Raw genomic sequence first — 13,994 nt, 5'->3', positions numbered from 1 at the left:
GGATGGATCCCAAAGCTCCAGCCAGGATACTGTTGTTCAATAATAAGTCCCAAGAAATCAAACTATTGACTTGAGCTGTGCTCACTTAAACCAAAAGAAATATCCAGTCTCCAATCAAAAGCCTAGGAATCCCGGAAGCCTCTTACAACGACCAATCGTTCAGGGTTCTCAGACAGACTTTCCTCAGTTAATAACCGAACATAGAACATTTCCAGTCCTAATAGAATCCCGGGAATTCCCAAACAACAACACCAAGATCATTCAGAGCCTTGAGCCAGACTTCTTTCAGTATCTCGGAAACTTACGAAGTCTACAGTGCGGCTATTTAGGTTCCACTATCAGAATTCTCTTATGGAATATACCAGTCTTCAGTAAATCGTCTAGACAAATCTTCAATCCTATCAGTTTGCAAGATATCCTAGACTCACTAATTGACTACAGAATCCCGTGAACCCTTTACAATATTTACGTTGAGATCGCTCAGGGCCTCAGTCGGACTTCTCTTTTAGGTTTCTTAGTGATCACAATATAGTGCAAGACGGTTTAAATGCATGTGTTACGTTCCCGTAATATTTTATTGATTAAATTAAATTAATTATTTTTAATAAATTAATTTTATGCAATGTAACGGAAATTAAATCGGAGTCAAAACAGATGACGATGGATGAGACCCGGGCCTCGACGATTCTCTCACAGGGAACCTGAGATGCAGCGTCAGCATTTTGTCAATGCTGTTGGCTTTATAATATTTTTCATAATGACAAAATAGTCAGTCTTGGAAGAGAGCTCATAGAGTTCGAACCTCTGTTCTCCATATAATTAATATACTCCACAATTAAATTTAAATCAATTAACCCGTTATTTTGGGGTGCCAATGGCACCCCAAGGTTCTACCCATACACTGGGGAATGCTGATACCGGCGGCCCTCATCTCCTGTCCTGCTGTTAGGAACGCTGACACCGGCGACCTAATAATTAATCCAGTCCTGGGCGCTGCCACCGGATGTCCAGAATTATCTAAATCCCACATCCTTATAAACAATACGGACACCAGGTCGAGCGATACTGCATTTTAAATCGCAAAAATCAAATAAAATAATAATTCATAAAATAATCGACGACCACGGCCTACCAGGGGTCTATAAATACTCTAACGAGGCCAAACCTGGATAAAATTAAATAATTTAATCATTTAATTATTATTATTTTTAATTAATTTGGGGCAATTCCCAAAACGTAACACACGATTCCATATTTTCCATTTGGTATTTTCCTAATTCTGTAAACTACGTTATTTAATTTATTTTTAATTTCATAAGGATCCTCCCAATCGCATTGAAGTAAATAAAATTGTCAATTATTTTCGTTAATATTGATTTTTCTTTTTATTTTTAAATTTAATTCATGATAGTAATTTCAGCAGTCTTACAAAATTTCCTCATTTATCCTTCTAAATCTATATTCGTTGACTCAATAAAATGACTGAGCCATCACATAGCTCAGACAGCAGAATGAAAAAATAATTTTTCAAAAATGACTATCTATGCAAAATCTTCTATCTATCGTTCTACAATACAAAATCATTAAATGTGTTTGGTTTATTAATGACGTCAATCGATTATAAAATAAAAGAACGGTTAGAGATCACAATTTTTTTAGTTAATTTGTACTTTTTTGAATAATGCTTTTTTTTTTTTTTAATTTTACCTAACTATTATAATTATTAAAGAGCAATAAATCACCAAACTTATCCTTTCCATGTAATTTTCGCGATTTAAAATGTATTTTCCGACCTGGTCTCCATATTATTTAAGAGGATGCAGGATTTGGATAATCCTGGACAGCCGGTGGCGGCGACCAGGACTGGATAAATTATTAGGTCACCGGTGTCAGCGTTCCTAATAGCAGGGCAGGAGGTGAGGACTACCGGTATCAGCGTTCCCCAATATACGGGTAAAAACTTGGGGTGCCAATGGCACTCCAAAATAATTGATTTAATATTAATTGTGAAGTTTATTAACTATGGAGAGAAAAGGTTTGAGCTCCATGAGCTCTCTCAAAGGACTGACTATTTTGTCATTATAAAAATATTAGAAAGCCAACAGAGTTGACAAAATGTTGACGCTGCATCTCAGGTTCCCTGTAAGGGAATCGTCGTGCCCTGGGTCTTGTGCATCGTCATCTGTTTTGACTACCCACGAGCCACGGCGTATCTTTTATTGTAACCAATTTCCGTTACATTGCATAATATTGATTTATCAAAAATAATTGATTTAATTTAATCAATAAATTATTACGGAAACGTAACAAATGTAAATATTTTACTTCATAATCCTATTGAATTGAAGAAAATATTCTTATTTTGTATCTTGGTTTTATTAGTGTTCGAGAGCATTCACCGTCAATGCTACGATCGTGTGTGAATTTTCATCTGTTTTAGGAAAAAAATAATTTCTTTCAAGACAGGGTTCAAATCCTCGTCTATCAGCCTTTTATGCACAAAAATCAGCCACGCAGCTACTATCACCTGTGTACAAACCTGAGCTGCGAATTATTATTTCTACTGAAACAATGCAAATCTCCAAGAGATTAGGAAATCGAAGTTTTCAGCCCGATTTTAGAAAATCGGTTTCATCAAATATTGACGTTTTCAGATTCTGGGCAATTATTTTAACTAATAGCAAAGGGGTATCAACATATTTGTTTTCGTGTTTCTGATTGTGTTTCGTATAGAGTTGAATAAGCGAGACTTTGCATTTCGGTTTTCTACCCATACTATCAAGGAGCAATACCTTAGGTATTTAATGTAGATGGTAGGGGTAAAAACCGAAAACATCCTAAACGCAAAGTCACGCTAATCCAACTATACTATGCACGTGGACATGTCTATATCCGCGTACGTAAGATGAACAATAGAGTCGATAGGTCTACCTAAGGTAAGGGGCCCAGTTTTTGACCTTTTCAAAGTGCCGGTTGAGGTAATACTATAGTAGTTGATGTACGATTTATATTAATTAGAAAAAGAATAATTTTATGGACTAGTTTAGGATTTGCCAAATGAAGCCAGCTGAGTAAAGTAATTATTTGAATTGAATCAATAAATCGAATTGACGTTATAGAGATTGATATTCAGAAATTCAGTTTCTGACTTTCAAAATTCTTTAGGTTGCAGTTTCGGACCCTCCAATTACATAAACTATGATTAGGTAATGCAGTACGAACTAAGTTTAAGTAATCTAAAGTTATTATTGAGATGAATAAATTAAATATCTATTACAACAAAAACATAGTTTTTCAATATCTGAAATATAAATAATTAGAATCACTTTGATGAGCGCTTGTTCTAATTGCTTTTTATCGTAGCTCGTTAGCTACATGAACCTGGCAATTGAATCTTGAGTTTTAGATCGAAAGTTCTTAAGATCGATTGTACTACATAGGTACCGAATCGTACAACTCATATTTTCGTTTGTACCATTATGACTATTGAGATAAGGAGAGCCCTTGAAAGGGCTAAAAACAACATTTTGCTCGAAAAACGATCGTTTAAAATCATTATTTAGTATTTGCACTTGATTGTACTGTTCTTATTTTTATCGTGAAATTATAATTATTCAGAAAGTGTAAGGGCTGCTGAAGGGAGTTTCTGGCATTCTATTAAGATCATTGTACATTGTTACTACGCAATCGTACCAGTCGTAAATGCTAACGAAATCTCGTTCTAATAAGCAAATAACACAAAGGTCACTACAAAGATTATACTGCTATTCGTCTTGGACTTTGTACTCGCCAACAATCAATTGTACTCCGTTAGCACCCGATTGTACCACTCTCAATTGCGAATGAAAGCACGTTTAAATGGGTAAACGATATAAAGGCCATAGTAAAGATTCTACTGCTATTCGTCTGAAACTTTGTACTCGCCATCAATCAGTTGTACTCTCTAAGTAACCAAGTGGGTACTTGTCTAGATGAATGGCTCCACACATTTTTAAAGTTTTGAGTGCTAATACGTTAAATATCTATAATTAAATTTTTTTTTCGCGTATTTAGCTACATGGCAGATTAAATTTTATGTATGTGTTTTTGTCATTGACACTAGATTACTATTCGAACTTTGCAATTGAAGTGTACAAAATTGATCAAAATAACATAAAATTATGCTAATTTTCAAAAATAAATGTTTTCTAATACATATAGGTAATTTTATATAATACCGTAAGAAGGACGGTGGCAATAGGAAGATCTAACTAAGATCTAAAAATATTTAAACTCTTGTAATAGTGAAAATCGCTATATTTTGTGTTATTTAAATTCTTTCAAGGTGAGCGGCTGAGGCAGCCGTTCGGCACGCGCGTGGCTCGGGCGATCACCGAAGTTAAGTAGCATCGAGCATGATCACTACTTGGCTAGGTGACCGTTTAGCCACACGTCGGGTTCGAACGAAGGTCTCTGATCGCTAGGCGCGGAATGAAGATCCAGTGATCGGTAAAATGGGAATTTTATCGATCACTGGAGCTTCACCCAAACCGAACTGTACTGGCTAGGTTTTCTCTGTGGTTTCCCTAGCCATTTCACCTCCATTGCATAAGGGAGGTTGCAGGGCATCACCGTAATGATGCAATACAGTATAAGCATAAGTCGGGCCACAGCCGCACAATGGAAGGCAGAGGAGGAGAAATAAAGCAGTTTGTGATATAAAGGCAAAAAGTGTAAAAGGCCGTAATTGCGGCTATACACTAGAAAACAACTAAAATTAAATTACTTTCAAGGTGTACAACAGCTCACCTTACATTTTGTTGCAAGTAGTTTGGACGGTATCTACCTCCCTTTGCTAGTATAGTGTTTGGCTGAAACCCACAACACTGTTTTATGCTGGCGCGTACTAGTAAGAGATGTAGTCTAAGTCAAGAGTACGTTAACAAAGTCATACTGACGAGTCCGTTAACGTGCTTAGGAATATGGCAAACAAGCATATCTCTTAAAATTCGGTGTTTGACTTAAGAGTCAGTACATAGAGTAATAAGAAAATTATGTCATTTATTGCAATGCAGCACGGAACTGAAAAATTTCAAAGAAAAACCCAAAATACGAGCATTTTTATACTTTTAGTCTATTCTTATACCTTATTAAAGCTTGCACCGAAAAATGCTTGCGGTTGAAATTGGTCTCAAAAGCCAATGGACTATTTTTGGTTTTTTGCTTCTAAATAACAGGCGGAGCCGCGGTTCTGAACAATTACCCTCAATTGTACCACTTTCAGTTAGAAATAAAACCACGTATTGATGGGTAAACAATTTAAGGGCCATAGTGAAAATTCTACTGCTATTCGTCTGGAACTTTGGACTCACCATCAATCAACTGTACTCCATTAGTACCCAATCGTATTACGTTTAATTGCAATTATAAGCACGTTTTAATAGAGCTAGGATATAATGGTCATAGTAGGAATTCTATTGCTATTTGAGTGAAAATTTTATCTCGTTTTTAATCAGTTGTACGTCATAAGAACTCAATTGTACTACTCTTCGTTACAAATAAAAGCACGATCAGTCAAAGTGACTCGATAATAACTACTATTGGTAAAGGATTGAGCTCAATCGGTGCAGTCTGTTTGGAGTTATTCGGAATATAACATTTTCGAAAAAGTTTTTAGTTTGAATAACTTTAAACTCATCGATTGGATCGATTCTGAAGTCTAATCGATTAATACATGGCAAGTACAAAGTTCTAGACGCATGGCAGCAGAATTTTTACAATAACCCTTATATTGTTTACTTATTGAAACGAGCTTTTATTCCTAATTGAGAATAATACAATTGGGTACTAACAAAGTACAATTGATTGATGGCAAGTATAAAGTTCCAAACGAATAGCAGTAGAATTGTCACTATGGCCCTTATGTCATTTACCTATGAGAACGTGCTTCAAAACGTAATTGAAAGTGGTACAATTGGGTACTAACAGAATTCAATTGATTGATTGCGAGTACAAAGTTCGAGACGAATAGCAGTAGAATCTTTAATATGGCTCTTAGGTCATTTACTCATTTAAACGTGCTTTCATTCGCAATAGAGTGGTACAATTGGGTATTAACGGAGTATAATTGATTGATGGTGAGTACAAAGTTCCAGACTAATAGCAGTAGAATTTTTACTGTGGCTCTTATGAAGTTTACCTATTTAAACGTGCTTTCATTCGACATTGGGCATGGTACAATGGGGTACTAACGGAGTACAATTTATTGATGGCAAGTACAAAGTTCCAGAAGAATAGCAGTAGAATATCTACAATGATCTTTGTGTTATTTGCTTATTGAAACGTGATTTCGTTAGCATTTACGACTGGTACAATTGAGTACTAACAAAGTACAATTGATTGTTGCGAATTGATATTAACCTGGATAGAATGCGAAAGATACGAAAAATTTCCGTCAGCAGCCCTTACACTTACTCAATAATTGTAATTTCATGATAAAATTAAGAACGGTACAATCGAGTACAAAAACTAATCAATAGTTGTAAACGATCGTTTTTCAAAAAAAATCTTTTGTTTTTTCTCAGCCCTTTTAAGGGCTTAACTTATCTCAATTTTCATGATGGTGCAAACAGAAATATGTGTGGTACGATCCGATACCTATGTAGTACAATCGATCTCAAAAATTTTTGGTCAAAAATTCAAGGGTCAATTGCCAGAGCACAGAGCTTAGCTTGTTGTCTTCTTTTTTAAACTCCTGAATAAAAAAACAATGCAAAAATTAATTTTGTCATAATAAAAATTTTATTCAACTAAAAGAGTCATAACAATTTAAATACTAACAAAATTGACATTATTTTTACAATAATTTTACAACTTCGAGAATGTACTTTCAAGATCTAAATATGATTTTTTATTTATAAAAATGAATATTAAACGTTAATTTATCCCTGTATAATAAAAAATAGTAGAAAATAGTTTAAGAAAACTATAAATATTAGTATTTCTACATTTTATAGACAATTTACATTCCTAGACATTTTAGGGTCAACAACTCTATCATACCTCAAAAATTAAGCCTAGTTATTGACCTTCAAATTTCGACAACGAAACTCATTTTAATATGTTTCATAAATGTATTAAAATAAATTTCAATTAAATATTGATCTATTCATATATTTTTTACTTACATGGTGATTAGTGCACAGATTCAATCGTCTTTCCTCCTAACGTAAACTGTTTAGACTCTACTTAAAACATGGCTTCCTCAGTCACTTATGGCTAAAATATTTTTTTATATTCAGTTAATATTTTCTATGTTTTTCAAATTACCATTAATTAGGATCAGAATAAGTGACTATAAATTAAGAAAAAAGCAATTTTCTTATTACAGTTATAGTTTTTTAAGTAAGTCAGAAAAAAGTTGAAAAGATCAGAAACTGGGCCAGGTTCAACAACTGGGTCTTTAATCTTATATGCTCGTAAGTAGTCGTTAAGTTGGATGGGAAATCTGTGAATGAGTGAGGACTATGTCTGGAATGTATCCGGAAAGCGTGAGGAAAATGTCACGAAAATGTCTGTATGCGCCCTCACATGTTTTCATCCAATACACTTATGCGCGCGCGTATGTGTGTGTGAGTATGAAGGTATGCGTGTATGTGATTATTGTAAGTGTTTACTATTTCAACTTTTAAGATTATAAGTAAAAATATCGATCTTAAATAAAATAATAAATATTGACAAATATGTTCTTAATAACGACTTTTTAATATGGTTGAGGAATCCGTGCTTTGTATAATTATAGTAATTATAATGAAGTAGATCCTTTAACTATATATTTTTTTCATACACTTTAAACATTGAAATGAAAAAACAATACATACATATACAAATATTGTAACTTTGAATATTTATGACATTGAAACTAGTGGAAAAATCCGAAATTACTAAGTTACTGAAAAACAAACAAAATAATATATGAAGCTCAACAATGACAACGATGATCTAAACTAAAAAATAAAAATGCAAGGAGCATTCTATACCAACTTACCAAGCCTCAAATCTAATTTTTTTTAAGTGCTCGCTGTGAAAATCGAAAATTTTCACAAAAAGGGGAGATTGGTTTCAGTCCAAATCTTAGAATTCAAGTTTTAAACAGATGTTGAAGTTTCGAAGTCCAAGGTATCAACCCTGATAAATCCAGATAGATGTCGATTCGTTCGTCCGTGAGTATGGATGTATGTGGGATAAGTAACTTTTTTCAAGAGATATACGGCAATCGAAAGATCTCAACAAAGCTAAAAATTAATCCGAATTTAGAGTCTGTCAGCCAAGTAGTTTTACATCATATTAAAAATAGAAAAGAGAATTTTTCATTTTTAATAATTTTAGTATAAAACTTATAAACTTCTAGACTAAAACAAAAAAATTGTTATTTTACGAAATTATTTTTTTTTTTTACTAAGAAAAAAATAACCATTCTTTGAAACCTCCAATATATATAAACGATGAAATTTTCAAGATCCCTGAACTCAAAAGCAGTGGGAAGTTTTGAAATCAACCGATTTTTAAATGTAGCCGAATGTCATAAATTTTCTTCCAATTAAAAGAAGCTTTTTTAAATCAGTTAACATGTTTTTCTTCGCCGCTTTCAAATCATGCTTTTTGAAAAAATTCTCTCCCTAATTAAAAGAAATGATTTGAAACGATTTGCGATGTTAAATTCCCATAAGAAGGGCGATTCAAAAGTATTCAAAGCATTCAAAAGCATTAAAAAGTATTTAAATTTTTTTTTTTAATTGTTTCAAATCGTTTCTTTCAATAAGGGCTTTGAAACGCATTTAGCATCTACGAGATTGCATTAGAAAATGATAAGTAAGTAAGATTGAAACATCAATAGTCTAAATACTTATATGAAAAATCTTACAATAATAAAAAATAGTCCAATACGTATAGAAAATTAATTTTTGATAAGAAACATTCCTTGAAAATCTTTCAAGCTTGCAAAATTGGGTTTCTATAATTATGTATAGCCAAAATAGTTTTAACAGTAATTTAGGAAATTAAAAACTAACACAATCAAACAAATCATGAAAGATTTTGTAATTTTATTGCTTTAATCGTCGTTAAACCATATTTTGATTACTACTACAATGCATTATTTGAATTTTTATCAGTTTTATAAAACTTTACTCCAAGCTAAAAAAATTCCTGCTAAATTTTTTTTTTCATTTGCATTTTTTTAGTTTTCAGTTATAGATCGAATGTGAATCAAAATTATTTGACAATCTTTGAGTTTTATGTAGTAGTTGAGGATTTTTCATTTATTCTACTTGTTTTTAATACTTCTTTTTTTTTATACTATTGTAGCAAATATGAAATAATAATAGAATAGCAAAACTAAAAAATGGTTGATTCTTGAGCTTTTTAAGGAGGCATGCTTTGCAAATAATATATTTGAATGACAAATCTAAAATAAATTTTTATAAGTATAATCTTAGAATATAAATGCATGCAAGCGGTTGATAAAAGTAACACAACACTTACGGAAAACACACACATGTTAATACACTAGAATACAGAAGAGCAGACGTATCAAGACAGAATGAGAGACAGAGTTTACCTATGTAGCTGGAGACGAGGTTACGGAATTTGCGATGATTTCCTTTAATCTCAGGTAAGTCCACTTATGGTATTTGATTTTTGAGTTTCAATCAGTAGCAGGTCAGATCGAAGGTTGTTACAGATATTGCACAAACACAAAAATAAGAATATTTTACTATTTTTATGAAAACAAGTACTATTTTTGAAAAATAAAAAATTAATTTCGCTTGGTAAACAATAATAACTTATCTGTTAAATAATATTACCGAAATTTAGATACATGTACACATATGCATCCAGTTTTCGTAAGTAGGAATAGGAATCCGATAATTTTTTTACTATAACTTTGAAGTAAATTTGTTCAAGATAAAATAATATAACTTCGAAAACTGAGAAAAAAGTTGCATTATTAGGGAACGTGACTGCTTTCGACCAAATTATATTTTAGACTGACTTCTCTTGGTCGAGAGAAACCAGAGTAGCGTTATCAAACGAGGCGTTTGGGCATCAGACCTAAAGTCTCACGGAATCTCAGTTTTTGTTACTATCTAGTGAGCCACTTATCTATTAATAAAAGTTATCTTAAAACAAAATAGATGTTTATGCAGCTGCTCGTCTCGAGGATTTATTCGAGCAGTCAGCTTTTTTTTATACTTCATGAAATACAAAAAAATAAATTTATTAATTCATTATTCATATGCATGACGTTCAAGTGTCTTAAATAATATTATTTTATCACTATGTTATATTATTTTATATAATTACTTGAATATTATAATAATTTCTATATTATAGATATACAATATAATTAATTTGATTCGAAGTCGGTAATTAAGTGATTACAGAATTACACGCTCACATCATTGCCAAACAGGCTAGGACGTTAAGCTATAGTCAGATTTTTATGAAGTCTACTAAAAATGAAACTTTGAATTTCCCTGTACGCTTATTCTTCAGAGACCGCATAAACTGAATATAACTAAATGTAAGCAGTCTGTCACGTAACGATTCAAATTATTTAATTTTTATTTAGTTGTAAGTTAATTATTTTAATTACATATTTGAATTTGAGTCGTTACGCGGGCATTCCGCCATTTCGCCGATGGAGACAGCGATCCGTGCACGGTGCTAGCGCATGCGCGCTGCGTATGAGAGAGAGCACATGTGTGAATGAATTTTAATTTATAATTTAAAAATGCAAATAATTGATTTTTGTATAATATAAGTTTTTGTTTATGATTTCGGAATAGTTGGGTGGCATAATCTAGTGTAACATTGTGCCTTAACATTTGTTTAATGTATTATTTTATTGAAACTTGTCATCCGACTAAGGATGTCAGTTAGTTGAAAATATTGACCGCCGGATAACGGTAAATCGATACCTCGGCTAAAATTCCGATGTCAAGTTGATAATTTTTAAATAATTATTATTTCAGTACCGGGTAAAATAAAAATAGGAATAAGTTATACATAAATAGTTCATATATTTAATTAATTAATCAAGTGTCATTCAGGTACTGAAGAATTATTTTTATATTTTATATTTTAATTTAATACTAGGCCCAGGGCTACTAGAAATAATTATAATAGTAATTAAGGGCGACGGTGGTGCCACGTGTGCGACTATCAACAGGTGGAGGTTGAGGGAATTAATTCAGAAAGATCGGACTAGCATTGTGTGTAGACGCAGTTTTCAATTGTAAACCATGTATTAATTATTTATTTTGGAAAACGAGAAAATAATTATTGAAGTTCACCGGGTGAATTAACTGATATATTTATTTCAATATATATTATTTTGAGTCATTGGAGAAATTTTGAGTAAGTACTTTGAATTTTTTTCACGGCATATTTTCTCACGTGATAACCTCCCCCGGTAGTTGTTGGTCGCCGCGGCGAGGGAAATTAATTTATTAATAATTGATACTGGATGATATATGATTTGCATTGTTTATAATTATCGTTAATTATTATTATTATTTATCATTGGTGGATATATTCTGATATTTCTACGTATATATATGTATATATATGAGTTGAGTGCAGCGTGGTGAAGCGTTGCCGGTATACATATATATACACCTATAGTATATATATCTATAGAGCGCATACAGCACTTGAGTAAATTCCTCAAGTACTGACATCACTACTTGGGTGAAAAATTCTCACTCGGAATATTTGAAAAAAAATATTAAGCATTATTATAAGTATTTATTATTATTTATATTCATTATTATATAAAATAATTGAGTTACTTTATATTTTTTTCATTTTGATTTTACTTGCCCCAGCGGTCTAAAATTGTAATTTGAATTTTTATTTTAAAATTTATAAATTGGTTTAATACCGGAAAACTTATTATTTGGAGTGTGAGTGAGGAAAAATCCCGTATCTTTCTCCCTCTCACAAGTGCTGAGAGAGTAAATGAAATAAAGATATTATTATTATTTATCATCTTGAGAATTTAAGTGAAATAATTGTTTCTTTTATTTGATATTAAAAACTTATATTATCAATTAAATTATATTTATTTTGTTTTGGCTATCTAGTTTATATAATTTATTGTAATATTGCGGTATTATTTTTCTGACAATTACCAGGTATTATTATTGTTATTAATTTGCACCGAATTAAATATTGTGTAAGATTATAATATACTTATATTGTTTATATAAATTAAAACTCGGAAACCAACAGCTGTCGGGGAAAATTTAATATTTATTTTCCCTGGATCTTTTCCTACTGCTTTATTTCATCTTTCCGATCTTATTTATTATTTGTATGTAATTATTTATTATATATTTACTATTTTTCTTTTTCATTATTTATTTTATTTCTTTCGAGTGTTATCCGCTTTGTTACAAGTCACTTGCTCGGATCTCCCCTCGTAAATTCCCCCTGAATTAATTTTGTCCGTTTAAGTAAACGGTCTGGCGCCTGCGTGCACTAACCCAGCCTGAGGATCTGGTCCAGGCACGATAAGTATTTATTATTTATAATTTAATCATTATTTAAATATTTTTATTTTATTTTAACTCGATCCCGATATTGACTGTCATTTAATATCGTTTATTATTATTTATTATAATTATTATTATCACGCGTGGGCGACCTCATACGCTATATTGAGAGATTTCGCGTCTCCGTCGCGAAATTTCGGCATAGTATACGTTATAAATCTAAATAGAGTGAAAAGAGCTTTGAAATAGATAATAACCTCAAATTATAAAATATCAAAAAAAAAATTCAGAGGTCAGTACTTTTTAAATGTTTTGTTGGCGATATTTTCTTGCTAAACGAAACCGATTACAATAAATTACGCCTGATACGATTTTATGCTTGATGCTATTACCTGCACTGATTTTGAAATTGATCGGTGTAGTCTTGAAGATATTTAAAGAAAATTCGTTTTTAATATTTCTTTAACCTACCATACATCCTTGATTAAGAAAAATGATTTGCTTCATGTTAAGTGTATGTCTATATATTAGTCGATTCAAATTGTTTTAAATCATTTCAAATTATTTTGAATTATTCCAAATCATTTTTTTAATTCAGGGATACTCTCGAACAAATTGACCGATTAAGATGGTTCTTGTGGCAATCGACGCATTTTATTGAGTTCTAGATCTTAATAGATTTCGAAAGTGGTTCAATTAATAATTTGTTTTTGATAAATGTGAAAGAAAAACTGAAGGTAAAACTATTTTTATTTCTCATATTTCTCAATTTTTTCAGAGTTGCAAAAACAGCAAAAAGTTATTGCTAATTTGCGTTGAAAAGAGATTAACCAGAATATATCACTAAATTTTGCAAAAATAAGTAATTAATCAGAACATAGTACTAATTGTTTTCAAAAATATCATGCCATACGGCAGCCAGCAAATAGAAAGTAGGTACCTCGAAAAAAATTTTGAAAATTTTAAACCCTCATAGAAATACACTCATGCAAAAAATTAGAAGAACAGAAATATTTTAGTGATTTTAAAAGAGCTATATCTCCATAAAAAATAATCGTATCAAAATTTAAAAAAAGCATTTTGAAGCTTAAAATCTTTAGTTTCGAGATTTTTAATTCACTTTTTTTAGAGCTACGGTTGTTACGCAATTATGAGAAATAGCGCGAAACAAAAATTTTCCAAATTGATTTTTTTCGAAGGGTCCACGGGCTGAGGAAATTTTACTTTGGGGTCACGGAAAAAAATCCTATGGAAAATCAACTATAAAAGTTTCGTAGTCATGGACCATACTCGTTTCACCGTAAGCTATCAAATATTTTATATGAAAACTTACTGTTTACAAAACAGTTTTTACAACTAGCTATCCTAAATTTACCGAAAGATTGTTGTATTAAGTTCTGTTCAAAAAAAAAAAATGCTATACTGGTATCGTTAAAAGTATAGGAATAAAAAATA

The 13,994-nt window shown here is 31.5% G+C and overlaps 1 protein-coding gene across 4 annotated transcripts in view; it reads right to left on the bottom strand.

The window, feature by feature from the left end:
• LOC103579907 (phosphatidylinositol 4-phosphate 5-kinase type-1 alpha) overlaps positions 1-13,994 on the bottom strand; it is a 228,798-nt gene that overhangs the window by 102,732 nt on the left and 112,072 nt on the right. For 3 of the 4 annotated variants that reach the window (XM_053738618.1, XM_053738619.1, XM_053738620.1), the window contains exon 11: positions 9,599-9,661. The exons of the other annotated variant lie outside the window; for it this stretch is intronic. In XM_053738618.1, the coding sequence (XP_053594593.1) occupies positions 9,599-9,661 (63 nt within the window). The remainder of the gene's footprint in view (positions 1-9,598; positions 9,662-13,994) is intronic. 4 annotated transcript variants of the gene reach the window in all.

The sequence above is a fragment of the Microplitis demolitor genome, chromosome 4, assembly GCF_026212275.2.
Source record: "Microplitis demolitor isolate Queensland-Clemson2020A chromosome 4, iyMicDemo2.1a, whole genome shotgun sequence".
NCBI lineage: Eukaryota > Metazoa > Arthropoda > Insecta > Hymenoptera > Braconidae > Microplitis > Microplitis demolitor.
This window is presented reverse-complemented; position numbering and strand designations above follow the sequence as displayed.